The sequence below is a fragment of the Nuphar pumila genome, chromosome 12 (assembly GCF_984573655.1).
Source record: "Nuphar pumila chromosome 12, dmNupPumi1.hap1.1, whole genome shotgun sequence".
Classification (NCBI taxonomy): Eukaryota; Viridiplantae; Streptophyta; class Magnoliopsida; order Nymphaeales; family Nymphaeaceae; genus Nuphar; species Nuphar pumila.
This window is the reverse complement of record NC_143260.1, coordinates 36770440-36787083: the sequence shown is the minus strand read 5'-3', so window position 1 is coordinate 36787083 and position 16644 is coordinate 36770440. Positions and strand designations below refer to the sequence as shown.

The 16644-nt window shown below is 39.7% G+C and overlaps 1 protein-coding gene across 2 annotated transcripts in view; it reads left to right on the top strand.

Moving 5' to 3' along the window:
* The window catches only part of LOC149820705 (Polynucleotidyl transferase, ribonuclease H-like superfamily protein), a 50310-nt gene that overhangs the window by 19919 nt on the left and 13747 nt on the right, over positions 1-16644 (top strand). For both annotated transcript variants that reach the window (XM_089983668.1, XM_089983667.1), the window contains 4 exons: positions 7626-8310; positions 8469-8553; positions 10057-10144; positions 10606-10796. In XM_089983668.1, the coding sequence (XP_089839794.1) occupies positions 7626-8310; positions 8469-8553; positions 10057-10144; positions 10606-10796 (1049 nt within the window). The remainder of the gene's footprint in view (positions 1-7625; positions 8311-8468; positions 8554-10056; positions 10145-10605; positions 10797-16644) is intronic.

Here is a 16644-nt window from a genome sequence, read left to right as displayed (position 1 = left end):
AATATGCGTAAAAAAAGGAAAATGACTAAACTACCCCTATGCCTAATAATAGAGAAATATATATTTTATATATATAATTAGGAAGATACATATGCATATATACCATATATGTATATGTAGCATCCTTTATATATATAAAATATATATAAGATTACAAAGATTGAATGATACATTTTAACGGGGTCCGTGCAGGAAGAGGAACTGGTTGAAATCGTTGCTGAGGATCGGTTGGAGGAGGTGGTCCCAACAAAGGTGGAGGGACTGAGTGTGTATTAGAGTTAGGGTTTGGATTTGGATGATAGGTTTGGTTTTGGTTAGGATTTGGGTTTGGATAATAGTTTGGGGTTGGATTTGGATAAGGTATGTGGACTGGATTTTGGGTTGGAATAGGGGTCTGGATTTGGGAAGAATAATGGGTTCGGATTTGAGTTGGATTTGGTTTTGGGTTTGGGTAGGGGTTTTGGATTTGGTGTTGATTGTAATTTGAATTTGAACCCGATTGGATTTGGATCAGGTGTGACCCTAAAGTAATCGTCGGACCCAGATTTGGATAGGTTGGATATAGGATCGAGTTGTGGGGGTAAAGGGCTTGGTTTGAACTCGATCCACGATCCATATGATTATGGGTCTTGTTTTAACCCGACTCAAAGTAAAACAAGAGCTCTGTCCGGGTTCTGGGTCGGTCTCGGATCTCATGCTAGGGTCAAAACGGTTGGGTTGGGCCAGATCCGGAACAAACCCCGAACCGGGCCCAACTGGGTAGGCTGGACGATGGGGTTCAAGGCTAGGACCCGATCCTGGGGACCCAAAGGGCGGTCCCCCGGACCCTATCGGCCCCGCTATGCCTAATTCTGGACCGGACCCTATCGGGCCCGAACTGGCCCACATGGTTGCATCTCCCCGGCCCACTGATTGGCTGCAAACGACCCCCCACGAGCGGGCCCTAATGGGGGTGGAAAACCAGCACCGTCACCCGTTGTCGGGATCGTGCTGGCGGCTCGACCCGACGTCGGGTTTGGTTCACGTAGGCCATTTCTGGCCTGCGGGATCTAGACCGCCGGTTGGGGCCATGATTTCACGCTCAGGCTGGCTATCGGAGACCCATCGACGGTCGTTCTCCCCGGCGGGTAGACACCACAGTTTTGATTGATCGCTGTCAACGGAAAAGACTGCAAAGATGGTACTGATTGCTGGAGGGTCGTGCGACCGGCATCCCTGTGCAGGCTCGCTTCGATGAACTCCGGTGGCACGGTTGACAGGTGGAGGTTCGCTGGGCATGGGTCGACCGCCACAACACTCGAGAGGCCAACGATGTCGTGTGATGGTAGGGACCTCGCTTGGGTGAAGGCCGTAGAAGCCGACTCGGGGGCGTTGCTTAATCCGGTGCTCCTCTTCAGCATGGCCGCATCGTGCGCCTCCACCGATGATTCGAGGGCCACGATCCTGCCCTCTACTCCATCCAGTTGCTTGGACATACCTGCCACATCCTTACTTACGCACAACATGTTCTCTTGGATCTTTGTCATCATGTCGATCATGCACATCATCGGATCTTCGTTGACGGTACCCGATTCCTCACGCTCCTTTCCGTTCGTAGGATCGTTCCTCGCCTCTTGCACCATGACGTTGACCAAGGAGGAGGCTTGGTGCTTTGATACCACTTTGATGTAGCGAGGATCGGAGTGTGAGAAATCAGATGTGGGAGTCACCTTACTATCGTAGCAAGAGATAGAGAGAGAGAGGTAAGAGGGAAGAGAGAAAAAAATGTTGGGCGGCAATGATGTCTTCTCCCCTTTCCATTGATATTTATATGTTGTACGAGTGGTACAATACAGTACAATAGTACAATACAGTACAGTATGCTGTACAATACAGTACAATACAGTACAATAGTACAATACAGTACAGTATGCTGTACAATACAGTACAATACAGTACAGTAGTACAATACAGTACAGTATGCTGTACAAGTGGTACAATACAGTACAGAAATATATTCATTTACATATACATATTTAACAGCCTCCTTCAAGTTGAGGATGATCTTCAATCATGCTCAACTTGCCCTTAAGTAACCAAAATTGATGACTAACCAATCCTTTGGTGAAGATGTCTGCTACTTGGTCTTCTGATCTGACATACGAAGCCTCAATTTCTTCTGTTTCAATCTTTTGTCTAACAAAATGCTGATCAATCTCAATGTGCTTCGTGCGACAATGATGAATAGGGTTAAAAGAAATATTAATGGCACTTTGATTATCACATAAAAGCAGAGAGGAAGAGATAGGTTCATTCAACTCTTGAAGAAGATGCCGTACCCAAGTGACATCAGCTGTCCCTGCTGCCATTGCCCTGTACTCTGCCTCAGTGCTGGATTTAGCAATGGCCTTTTGTTTCTTACTACTCCAAGTGACAATATTTGGGCCAATAAAAACACAATATCCTGAAACCGACCTACGCTCATCAGGGTCCCCACCCCAATCTGCATCACAATATGTAAGTAAACGGTGTCCTATAGTGAAGCTTTCATCTTTGTGATAGAGCAATCCATCTCCAATAGTCCCTTTCAGATATCTGAGAATACGCTTAATACATTCCATATGACAATCAGTGGGAGCATGCATAAACTGAGATGCTTGATTTACAGCATAAGCAATGTCAGGTCTTGTAAATGTAAGATATTGCAACATACCAACAATGCGGCGATATAAAGTGGAATCATGATATAATTGGCCTTCTTTTGCACTAAACTTATGATTTAAGACAGATGGGGTGCTGAGAGGTTTACAATTAATCATACCAGTGGTGTGAAGAATGTCAAGAGTATACTTGTGTTGACTTAGAGTGAGTCGATCATCTTGTCTATCGACTTCAACTCCCAAGAAGTATCGCAATGGGCCTAAGTCCTTCATCTTGAATTTGGCCATGAGTAAAGACTTGACCAAGACAATATGTGCATCATCACTCCCGGTGATAATGATGTCATCAACATATATAAGAACCCAAGTAGTAACATGATCATTCTTATACATAAATAAAGAATGATCAAGTATACTCTTAGAAAAGCCATGCTGCTGAATTTCCATGGAGAAACTCTCAAACCAAGACCGAGATGCCTGTTTTAAACCATAAAGAGACCTTCTCAATTTACAAACCCATGTAGCCGCATCATGTTCACTATATCCAGGAGGTTGCTCCATATACACCTCTTCCTTCAAGTCCCCATGTAGGAACGCATTCTTGACATCCAACTGGCTAAGAGACCAACCATGCTGAAGTGCCAAAGTGAGGATCACACGAATGGTGCCAATTTTGACAACAGGGCTAAAAGTTTCCTCATAATCTTACCCATATTGTTGTGTGAATCCGCGTGCAACAAGGCGAGCTTTATATCTTTCAATGCTACCATCTGGTTTACGCTTGATCTTGTAAACCCATTTGGAACCAACAACATTTCTATCAATAGGTCGAGGAACAATATCCCATGTATGACATTCATGAAGTGCTGCCATTTCTTCGTTCATAGCTTCAACCCAAGCTCGAGAATGGGCTGCCTGATGGAAAGTAGACGGCTCTTTCTCTTTGGCCACATTGGTTAGAAACAACTGAAAGTCAAGAGAAAAATTGTTGTAACTAACCCAACGATGGATAGGATGCCTTTCACGTGTGGATCGTCGAAGAGGGGGAGCCTCGTGAGATGGAGTTGAAGGGGCTCCTCGACGGGCATAAACCAAACCTGAAAACCGTGAAGGTGCATCCTGGATGATGGAGTTGTCTGCTTCAAACTGAATTGGTTCATCAACAACAGGATCTATGATAGAGTCATATAGCAAAGTATCACAAAGCCATGGATCATAAGTAGTTTGCTCATATACCCGAGAAGTATCACAAGTGCTGAAATGGTCATCATCAAAAACAACATTTCTAGACACCTTAATCTTACCCAAAATAGGATCATAACATCTATATCCTTTATACCCATCGGCATATCCCAGAAATCTGCACTGAACTGCTCTGTCCTGAAACTTGTTACGTAAAGAATGATCCACATGGACATAACAAATGCATCCGAAAGCATGCAAATCATCATAAGAAGGGTGAGAACCGTGAAGCAAATAATAAGGAGACTGATCTCCTAATAATTCCATAGGCAACCTGTTAATGATATGCACTGCAGTGTGAAAGGCCTCAGTCCAAAGAGAGAAAGAAATATCAATATTGTGCATCATACTTAACGCGGTTTCAACAATATGCCGATGCTTACGTTCTGCTACTCCATTCTGTTGTGGAGTGTAAGGGCAAGAGGAGTTACGTGTGATGCCATGGTCCTTTAAATATTCACTAAAATCATGAGATATGTATTCTCCACCACCATCACACTGGAAATAAGTGATATTTGAATTGAAAAGGTTCTGAACAAGAGCATGGAATTGTTTGAAAAGTTTGAACACTTCAGATTTAGATTTCATAAAGTAAATCCAAGTGTAACGAGTGAAAGAGTCAAGAAATAACACATAATAACGAGAGCCAGATAGAGATGAAACAGGAGCTGGGCCCCAAACATCAGAGTGAATAATTTCAAATGGCTTGGAAGCTCTTTTATTGATACTTTGAAAGGGAAGTACATGACTCTTGCAGACATTACAACTAGGACACTTATGATCTAATTTGACTTTGGGAATAAAACCCTGAGAAGACAATTTGTCAAGGAACCCTTGACTACAATGACCTAACCGACGATGCCAAGAAACTGGCTTATTACATTGCATAACAGAAGAAGACTGACTCAAATAAGCAGGAAAAGATGGAGACACGGTAGATGACGTCTTCAAAGTCCCGGGGGCTGCTTCGAAGACGTACATGTTTCCGCGTCGTTCACCCTTAGCGAGCATCTTCTTGGTTCGAAGGTCCTTAAGACAAACAGAAGACGGAGTAAATTCCATGGATGAATTTGTTTCATCAACCAATTTAGAAACAGATAAAATGTTTTTCTCAATGGCAGGAGTGAGTAAGACATTTTTCAATGGTAGTGTAGATTGTGACAAAGAGAGAGATGCATTTCCAGTATGAGAAATAGGGTGGTGGGAACCATCTCCCGTGACAATAGTGCCAGTGCCAATATAAGGAACCATGTTGGAAAGTTTACCTGCATCAGAAGTAACATGTGCGGCTGCTCCAGAATCAATATACCAAACTCCATCATCATTCTGACGCAAATTCATGTTGTTAAATGCAGTCATCAGAATTTGTTGCACATCATGTGGCAACCCTGCACTCTGTCCCTGATCAGTACCCTGATGTGCTCGAAAATTTCCTTGCGGCTGCCCCTGAAACTGTCTAACATTCATCTGTCCAGCTCTTGGTCCTGGCCTCCCTGCCTTGTTGCGATTCTGTGGGTTGTGCCAACAATCTGCTTTCACATGGCCACGCTTGTTGCAATGGAAGCAAGTAGGGACACGGGTACCTCTAGTGGCAGGTGGAGCAGTAGGAGTAGGAAGGAGTCCTCCACGGCCCATATGAGCAGCAGGTGGACGAAATGAGGTAGACCCAGATGTAAACATGACAGGATGAGGATCATCAATAAGATGATCTTGAGTCAAACTAACTTCATACTGTAGGAGTTTGGCCTGTAAATCCTCAAAGCATGGAAGTGTAGAGGCAACCTGTAATGCAGTGCAAAACATACGATATTGGGGCCCAAGGCTTCCCAATACCTGCTGAACAACATCTCTGTCAGAAACAGGATATCCAATAGCGGCCAACTGATCAATGATAATTTTGATATCCCCTAGAAATTCAGTAATGGTCTTAGTTCCCTTTCGCATAGATTGGAACTGCCATTTCAGTTGAAGTGCACGTGATTCAGAAACCTGTGAATAAGAGTGAGCAAGATGTCTCCATAGTTCTGCAGCAGTAAAATGGTCAGAGATAGTTTGTAATATACGATCAGATAACGTGGCAGTCAAATAGGCAACCACAGATTGGTCCTTCTGAAACCAAACATCATACGCAGGATTTGGAATAGCAATGCAACTCACCTTCCCATCATTACCAGTTACCTCTTGCGTAATAGTCATAGGTGGGGCGGGTGATCCCCCATCCAGATGCCCGGAAAGACCATGACTTCGGATAAACGGCAGAATTTGGCGTTTCCAAAGTAAGTAGTTATCATGAGTTAATTTGTGAGAAACAAGTTGAGAAAGAAATCCGGGGCTGATTTTAGAATCCATAAGGAAGAAGATCAAAGATGAATCAAACAGCACGACAGAAATTCGTAGGTTGTACGGACAGAACCGTACGGACAGAAATTTTTGAGTTTTGGAAATCACGATTTTTTAGTTAATCGTGCAGAATGTACGATTTATCAACTATATTGCAAGAAATAGATAAGAAATCACAAGAAGTTTGAGAAAAGAGGCACTTTTGAGAAATGAGGGTTCCCAAATTTGGGGAAAACAGAAATTAGGGTTGATAAAATTGGGGATAACAGAATATGTAAGAAGGAAAAGATGCACGATATGAGGAAATGAAGAAACGACGTCGAAATATAGTGATTCAACGGAGAAACAACAGAGAAAAGATGAAAAAAAAACACTTTCCTTGAGAACGCCAAAAAACGCACGTCAAGGTCCTTAGGGGCCTTCCAGATGATCGTGATTACCACGCCCTTGGCTCTGATACCATGTGAGAAATCAGATGTGGGAGTCACCTTACTATCGTAGCAAGAGATAGAGAGAGAGGTAAGAGGGAAGAGAGAAAAAAATGTTGGGCGGCAATGATGTCTTCTCCCCTTTCCATTGATATTTATATGTTGTACGAGTGGTACAATACAGTACAATAGTACAATACAGTACAATATGCTGTACAATACAGTACAATACAGTACAGTACAGTAGTACAATACAGTACAGTATGCTGTACAAGTGGTACAATACAGTACAGAAATATATTCATTTACATATACATATTTAACACGGAGTTCCGATGCTATTTAACTTATTTATTAAAAGGAACGAATTACAATGAAGAATAATGAAGAAAATAGGGAATGAAAGTAATGGTTGCAGAAGAACAAATGCTGACAGTCAAACAGAAACAAAAACAATAAAAAATAAAAGAGCAAATCTTCAAAACTTCTTTGTTGCATGCAACCCTAGGAGAGGGTATTTAAAGTGTGCAACTAGATCCGGGTCTCAGGTCCGGCCCTGGACCCGAGATGACTCCTCTTTGTTGCTGGATTTGGGATGCACAATCCTGTGCTCGTCTGGAGTAGGTACGTAGGGGTACATCAGCCCTGCGTCTTGGCACTGTGTTCTGGATCGGATTCACTACTTGGGTCTGATCCTCGGTCCCATCGTGCAGGTCCGGTCCCCCGCCTGGGTCAGGCTGTATGGATCTGGGTCGATCCTGCTCTGTATCAACAACATTGTAAGACTTCTGCTTTTTAGGGTTTCAGATGTATGCATCCTTGCGTAGTTTATTTCTGCAATATTTGCTCCTTATCTACGCTGTAAATTCTTATGTTTTCTATAATTTGTGTATATCTATGCCTCTAGTTATGGAATAAAAATATCAGGCTTCCATGAGTTGAATGGTTTATGCTGATGGAAGCTTTCTTTTGTTAGGCACACTTAAGGCAACTACAAAGTTTAGAATTCTTCAACGGCAAGTCTTGAAAGCATTGCATAAAGTTCCCCAACCTGGGCCTGTTTCTTTTGTTGTGAAGTGCCTCTATGTCTTGCCCCTTCATGGACCTCTATATGCTGAGGGATTTAGTCACTTGTTACTATCCTCCTTGAATCGTTTGGAAACTGAATACAAGTCATCTTCAGATCGTTCCATTGCAAAGAGCATTGCTGCAAAGTTATTTCTTGATATACTTGCTTGCTCTGTCATCCATGAAGAGCGAATTCTTGTGAAGATACTAGAATCATTTGATGTCACAATGCAAGACATTGGAAAAGCTTTTTCTGGTTTTGAATTTTGTGATGATAATTCAAGCAGTGAGAGGTCCTTTGTTGAACAGTATATTGTTCGATTAGTGAAGTCCAAATCCTATGCTACTGCTGTCTCCCTTTTAGAAAGGTTTTCCATCAGGGAATGTAGCAGTCAGTCGCTCCTTCTTTCAATGGTGGACAACAAACAATTTAGAGTTGCAGAGAAGTGGGCAAAGTTTATGGGGAAGCCAATGCTGTGTTTGCTCGTTCAAAAGTATATTGATATGAACTTGTTGAAACATGCTTATATTATGATAAAAATGAATGATCTGCGATTGGAGTTTCCAGATACGTGGCGTCTTTATAAGGAGCGGTGCGTGGTTTTATGGTTTGGTTCTCTACTTCCCCTTGTTTGCTGCTATAGCCCTGGGAAAATGAGAATAAATATTGCCTTTGAATTCCTTTATTTTTGCTGATTTTCTTGAATTTGACACTCATAAATTAAGGTAATAGGTATTTTTTGTAGTGCAGGTCATTAAAGAAACTAGTAGAGAAAGGATGCTGGGAAATTGCAGAGACAAAGACCAATAATGATCTGCAGCTTGTGGAATACTTGGTATTATTTGCACACATATGCAAACACATATTTTTCTTTAATTCCCATCTTGTTTTGGTTAAATATGTGTTTGGTATCAGTTTGTTATATCAATTCTTGTGTTAAACTAAAACTTTAATGAAAAAAATCTCTGGTAGAAAATATTGCTAATTACAATTGTAGCTTAGAAGGATTATCTTAATTTCTCTAGTCTCTCCTTGACCATGGTTTCTATGATTCTTCTCTTCTAGGAATTCTGTCAATTGTCTTATCTAGGGAGGCTTGGTGGATAACTTCTTCTTGTTGTTAACTTAATATTGTTAGCTGATGGGTGCTACCGTGCTTCAAAATTGTTTCATTTAGCTGTTGTTTCAAGGATTATTGTGTTACAGAATGCATGCTTTATGGAGTCTGTTCTATTGGCCTCATCATCTTCAGCATTAGAACTTTCATCCTCCAATAACTTGGAGTTTAACAGTTGTACTACTGATAGTTTATCCATTTTGAGATATTGTATGTTATTGGAGAATCATGTTCTTGTAGCAAGAAACTGCAGCAGTTAGTCACTGGCCTAAATTGTTTTAGAGATACTGTGGGTTCATTGACTTTTAGCTGGTACAAGAATTGGTATTCTTGGACATGATAATCTTAATTGTGATAGTACACGGCAATGCCTATGTGCCAAAAGGTCAGGAGTTTCATGGAATGATATCATTGTGTTCAATTCGAGTACTTGACCAAGGTTGATTTGCTAGGTTAGTTGTTTTAGTTGATTGATAGATTTCTTGACAAAGTGACAATCATTCTGCGCTTTTGCTCTCTTATTCCCTACTTCTTGATGTTCATGTCCGTAACTCTAGAGAAGAGGAGTGTTAAAGTTTCTAATGTATTTCAGTTCTATATCGTGTTCTTCTGCATATTTTATCTATGCATAGTTTTGGGGCATTTTGACCTCTCTTATGTTCTCTTTTAGTTTTATCTTGGTAATTTGAGTATTTAATTCTATTGCATGCTTCTTGCTTTCTTTTCTTTTCTTCTTTTTCTCTTTGGATGTGTGTTCATGCATATGTTTGTGTCTGGTGTTTGTGTGCCTTTGAGAGAGAGCATTTTCAAACTAATAAAAACATTTTCCAGTTTCTCCATAATTTTCATAATCTAATATTAAAAACTCTGTGCATCTTATACAAAAGATAAAAGTGCTTTTGACTACTAAAGAATCATTAAGGCAGCACTTTATTTTTTAATACTTTTGTAAATCATGGATATGTTTTTTGAGTTACATATGCTGCTTTGCTATGTCACACGGATACTCCATTTTGGCCCCCATATAGTCATATAGAAAACTTCATAAATATTGCTGTATCCTTATACGTGCAGCCGTATCTATGTGAGATAGCTGCTTTGCATGTATTTTTTGATTTTGGAAACTTAATTTTGTAGATATCCTAGATGTTGTCACTTGTTTCCTTGTTATTATTCTCGTTTAGTATGCTTAGCGAATTTCTGTTGTTTCCTGATGTGAAGGTCTACTTGGCATTAGAATCTGGCTTTACTGGGAAGGTCACTGAACTCTGTGATAAGTACTCACTCGATGGATTTCAACAAGCAGCAGGTGAAAGCTATGCCTCCGATTTTTCGATTCCATTGAAATCCTGATTTGAGAGTGTTTTGCTGATTAGAATGGCTGTTTGTGATAATGTTGTGCATTTTTTCTTTTTTTTGCTTATTTTTATGCAATATTATTGTTTATATGCTTTCTTTTTTGTCAATGAGATTTGTAATGCACAGTGCATGATAGGATTAGGAAATTTGATGCTAAGTATTAAAGTAAGACTGTGATATATACTATAAAAAAGGATTATTGCACACTACACAGCGAACTTGATAGTACCAGATTACCAGTACTATCTATTTGAATGCTACTATTTTAATGGCTATCGTTCAGTTCAGATTGAACAGATCGTATTTATGGTCCTTTTTGTTGTTCAGTGTGATATGAGAGGGTAAATGCATCTGATGTGATATTTGAATCATATGCTTTTACATCGCCTTTATGGAGCTCGTTTTGTGCAGCACATGCTGAAGCTTCTCCTTCTGAAGCTCGGTATTTGTGTCTTTCGGATTTGGTCTCCACAGAGGATGTTATTTGGGTAGACACGGTGGATGGGTTGCTTGGTGCCACTACCTGCCTTGAGGGGATAAAGGTTATTGGTATGGATTGTGAATGGAGGCCTAATTATGTCAAGGGCAGCAAACCTAATAAGGTAAATGTTATAAGATCATTATATTGTTCTCGATGTGAAGCATCACACTACATTGCATGTATTTCTTCTAACCTCCATTCTACTCTGTTGCTTTCATTTTACGTCTCTTTCTGTTGGCCTTACGTCATATTAGCTTTTACTGGAATGAGTTTGCTAGATGTTTGAGCTGCTCATGGGAACCATAGTGTGAATAGTAGAAACAGTGCCTGTATCAAGTGCATCCTACCCATCAAAACTTAAACATTTTTTCCCTTTTCCCACACATTGTATGATTTTTGCATTGATAATTTTGTATGAGATAATCATTTTGCAGTTTGCACTCAAATGTTCTTGTGTTGTCTTGTTAGAGCTTTGTTGCTGAAATATGATTTTTCAATTAAAGAATAATGAGTTTTGCAGTCATGTGAAACTGCCTGATATAAACATGCATATTTATGTGCGTGTATCAGATACATATTTATGGCATGTTGAGAGCGGGTGAGTGATCCAAAAGAACATTCCACCCTCCTCTTCCTCTTCCCCAACCCTCACCCCAAAAAGGAAAAGCATCCGTACATCCACACACATGCACACGAGAAAAAGAAAGCCACATAATTTTGAATCCCATGACCTATGTCACATAAGGGTGCGACATGGCAGTTTAAAACAACTTGGGTGGGTGTGTGTATATATATATATATACACAGAGAGAGAGAGAGAGTTGCATGGACTTATTTATTTATATAATTTAGATATACTTGGTTAGGATTGACCGAGTCCAGTTTCATACAGAAATGGACCCCAGTGCGGTTGACCTCACTAGACACTGCACAAGCTATTTCCATGTGTCTCACCTGCACCCTTGTGGGTGTGACTAAGGATGTGCTGCCCTTTTAGAAGTGTCTGTGACTGTATGTTACATAGCCATGACATTTTCTCAGTGGAGTATGGAATATCCCGATTTATAAGGAGCTTCACTCTATTCAATTAGAAGTTTGTTTCAATCTAGATCAGTGCCTTGCCCATCATTATTCAAGTGGGAGGAAGACCACATCATTGGGAATTGTGGCAGTAGGGCTGCACACGAGCTGGGTTCAAGCTGAGCTTGGGCTGGTTCAAACTCGGCTCGTAAAAAAATTTGTGGCTTGAGCTGGAGCTGAGCTTGAAAATAAGCTGTACATGATCGGCTCGGGTTGAGCTCGAGTCGAACATTTTTACTTCATAAAAAAATGTTGAAATGGACAGAGCTACTGGGATTCGATCCCAGGACTCTCATCTAAAAGGCCAATGTCTTACCCATTAGGGTAAGCAGTATGTAATGAGATATTGCGGAAATATAAAGAGTGCATACAAGCACTTACAACAATGAATAAAAGAGACAATATCACAAGTCCACAAAGGGACAATACAAGCACAAGCCTTTAAGAAGGCAACAATATAAAAAGCCTCTTATTGAGAACAGAGAAAGCTCCCAAGAATAATGAATATACAAGGGGTTCACCCCTATTTATACAAGACGGAGAGGAGAGAAGGAGAGGCCAAAGGCCTAAAAAGGAGAGCCCAAAAGGGGGCTCCCATAGAGTCGTTGGGAGCCCCCAACGGTCACATTTGTGACCGTTGGGGGCTCCAACGACTCTATAGTTGGAGCCCCTTTTGGTCCTCAAAAATAACAAAAAAGAATTGTAAAAAATAAAAAAGAAAAAAATACATTTTATCAAAAATCGAAAATAGTTGTTTTCTAAAACAACTATGTGAAATTACAAAAATACCCCTATCGAGTATTGATGTAATATATATATATATATATATATATATATATATATATATATATATAAGAGATACATTTTAACACCCCCCCTCAAACTTTACGGGGAAATGGCTGAAAGTTTGCCAAGAAGAAACATGAAGCGAAGAGCCGGAAGAGCTTTAGTGAAGAAGTCCGCCAACTGATATTCTGAAGTGACATATGGTAAAGCAATAGTATCTCGTAAGAATTCGTCACGAACATAGTGGCAGTCTATTTCAATATGCTTTGTACACTCATGAAAGGTATGATTGCTCGCAATGTAGATGGCACTCTTGTTGTCACACCATAATTTTGAGGCTTTGGTAATATCAACCCCCATGTCTTTAAGCAGACTGCGAAGCCATACAAGTTCCATTGTCGTGGTTGCCATAGCCCGATACTCAGCTTCAGTGGATGATAGTGAAACTTTCTGCTGCTTCTTGCATCGCCAGGCAATCAAAGAGTCCCCTAAAAAGACACAAAAACCAGTAGTTGAGACTCTATCATTGGAGTTACCTCCCCAATCGGCATCAGTATAAGCAAGAAGATTCAAGGAAGAAGAGGAGGATAGAAAAAGCCCTTTATTGATGGTATTTCGAATGTAGCGGATGATTCGAAGAACAACACTCATATGCACAGTTGTAGGAGCATGATGAAATTGGCTAACTGAGTGAACCGCATGAGTGATATCTGGTCTGGTGATGGTTAAATAGGTAAGAGACCCAATGAGTTGTCTGTAAGGCATGGGGTCTTCCAGAAGAACCCCATCCTCCAACCGTAATTTGGCATTAATAACCTCGGGAGTCTCTACTTTCTTGTCATCAGAAATCCCAGACTTAGAACAGATATCTGCAACAAGCTTCATCTGTGACAAAATATATCCTCGAGAAGAATATGCAACTTCAATTCCAAGAAAATATCTAAGAAAACCTAAATCAGACATATTAAAATTATTTTTTAACATATTTTTAACATCAATAATACTATTTTGATCATTCCCAGTGATAATCATGTCATCAACATAAAGCAACAATATTACGATACTAGTATCTGCATTTTTAACAAAAATAGCAGTGTCAGTATAACAAGAATGAAATCCTAACTTTACCATGATATCACTGAAACGATCATACCAAGCCTTAGGAGCTTGTTTAAGACCATACAATGCCTTCAAAAGCCGAAGTGTTTGACCTTGCTTAATATTAATTTCGGGTGGCGGATCCATGTAAACTTCTTCACTTAAACTTCCATTTAAAAATGCATTTTTTACGTCAAGTTGATAAATAGGCCATTTTTTGGTTGATGCGACAACTATTAAGGTCCTGACACTGGTCATTCAAGCTACGGGAGAGAATGTTTCTTCATAATCAATGCCATATTCTTGAGAGTATCCCTTAGCGACTAATCTAGCTTTATATCGTTCTAAAGAGTCATTTGAAGACCCAGCGACAACCAATAGGTTTTTTGTGTGAGGGTAGGTTAACTATTTCCCAAGTATTGGTCTTTTTTAAAGCATTTAGTTCAACTTGCATTGCTTCAACCCAATGTGGTATAGATTTAGCTTGATTATAGTGAGCCGGTTCAAAATAAGAATGTAGGGTTATTAAACACGCCCGATAGTTGGGGGTTAAGGAATCATAGGATACAAACCTATTTGGGGGTATTGATATTCTAGAAGAATGTCTAACTTGTGGTTCCTCAGTGGATTCAGAAATTTGAGAGTATTTTTCGAGGGCACTAATAGGATTTTCTTGATTTCTTCTTGAGTAAACATTTATATTAGTATCACTATCATAAACATTTATATTTGAATCACTATCATTTGAGGGTGTTATGTCAAGATGGGATACCTCACGTGTATCATCTATGTTTTCAAGAAAATCTTCTTGTATGTCATCAATAAGATCATATAAGAATATATAATCAATTTCATTTGTTTCTTTTATTTTATCAAAACCGTTCTCTTCTTCTAGAAATGTTACATCTTTTGAAACATATAGTTTATCATTCTTAAAATCATAACATCTATACCCTTTTTGATTTTCACCATATCCTAGAAAAACACATTCAATTGCTTTTGGAGATAACTTATCCCTTTTATGTAATAGGACAAAACATTTGCAACAAAAAATACAAAGACGATTGAAATCAGGTGAAAATTTTAAAAGTTTTTCATAGGGAGAAGCATTTTTTAACTTAGAAGAGGGCATTCTATTGATTAGATAAGTTGAGGTTAGAACGGCTTCGGCCCAAAACTTCTTTAGAATATTCCTAGAAACAAGTAATGTTCTAGCGATTTCTATAATGTGCCTATGTTTCCTTTCCGCTAGGCCATTTTGTTGGGAAGTCCTAGGACATGACTTTTGATGGCAAATGCCATTTTGGGTTAAATAGTTTTGGAATTCGTGAGATAAGTATTCGCCACCGGAATCGGATCTTAAAATAGATATGTTATTTTGAAATTGATTTTGAACCTTTTTATGAAAATCTTTAAAGAAAGTAAATACTTTCGATTTATGACTAAGAAAATAAATCCAAACATACCGAGTGAAGTCATCAATAAACGTAACATAATATGAATAGCCCCCTTTAGACATAACCGGAGAAGGCCCCCAAACATCCGAATGCACCAATTCAAAAGGTCTTGATGAAAGAAAAGTTTTAGTTGGAAATGGAATAGACTTCACTTTTCCAAAAATGCAATCTTTGCAATTAATTTCTTTTTCCTTACAAAATTTGTTTCCAAAATGTACATATAATAGAGGTCTCCCTTTCTATGGCCTTGCCCAATCCGCTTCCCGGACCGGAGATCCTGCACAAAGCATCCATTAGATGAGAAAGATATTTCACATCCATGGTCGGCAATTTGAGAAACCGAAAAGAGGTTTAAATTTAGTTTGGGAACAACTCTTACTTTTGGAACACAAAAATTTTGAGAATCTTTAAAAGAGCCAATACTTGAAATTTTTAAAAAGGTTCCATCGGCCGTAGAGACACAAGAGTCCTTTGAATTGGTGCAAACATCAATAAGTGCATTTTCATGGGGGGTCATATGAAAAGAAGCTCCAAAGTCAAGGATCCAAGAATACGTACCGGGTGATGATGTCGAGGCAATAGCCGCACCCGATGTGGAGGAAAAAACTTTTAGTATTTGTTGGAGAGCCATAGATATTTGCCCAAGAGTTTCTTTGATGTAATTGTTCTTGCCTTCATCTTCTTTGGTGGTAGTTTCTTCAAGAGAGGCCACCTTAGGCTTGAAGGTTCCAATAAGCTTTGGGCAAGCGGGTTTAATGTGACCCGGCTCATTGCAATAATGACAAACAATCATTTTTCTTCCTCCATTGTAGTTTCCATGTTTCCCAAAATGAGGAGGTTTATAGATTCTAACATTGTTACCCGGTTTTGATACGGCAAGGACTTCATCAACATGTTTACTCATGCCAAGCCTTGTCTCCTCTTGAGTGATTTCGGCAATAGCATCCTCAATAGGAGGAAAAATAGATCTATGGAGAAGTGAGGATCTCACTTGCTCAAATTTGGGATGTAGCCCAAAAAGGAATTGAAACAATCGCTCTTGTTCCATTTGTTTTTGCCTTAAATCAATATCTTCCATAGAAACCCATTTTGGCTCCAAAAGAGCCAATTCATCCCATAGTGGGTTTAGGGCACTATAATAGTCTTAAATGCTAGAATCACCTTGCTTGGTGGTTCTAATCTTTTCTTGCAAGAAGTATGCTCTCGCAAGATCCTTTTGGGTATACATACTCTTCATAAAGGACCAAGCCTCATTGGCTCTACGAAATTTAGTTATATTAGCACATACCTTAAGCTCAACATTTTTCACAAACCACGCAAGGATTTTTGCGTGATTGCTTTCCCAATCTTCCACTTCTTTTTGATGATTTTCAATGGCCTTGAGGCGGGCATCTTCTTCAAGAGCCTTTTCTTGACCTTCTTCGTCCTTTGTGAGCATAAGCTTAGGTTCCGGAACGGTACCCATGACAAAACCCCAAAGCTTCTTTCCTTTGAGATTATTTTCCATTGCCGATGCCCACATCATACAATTCTTTCCATTGAGCTTGA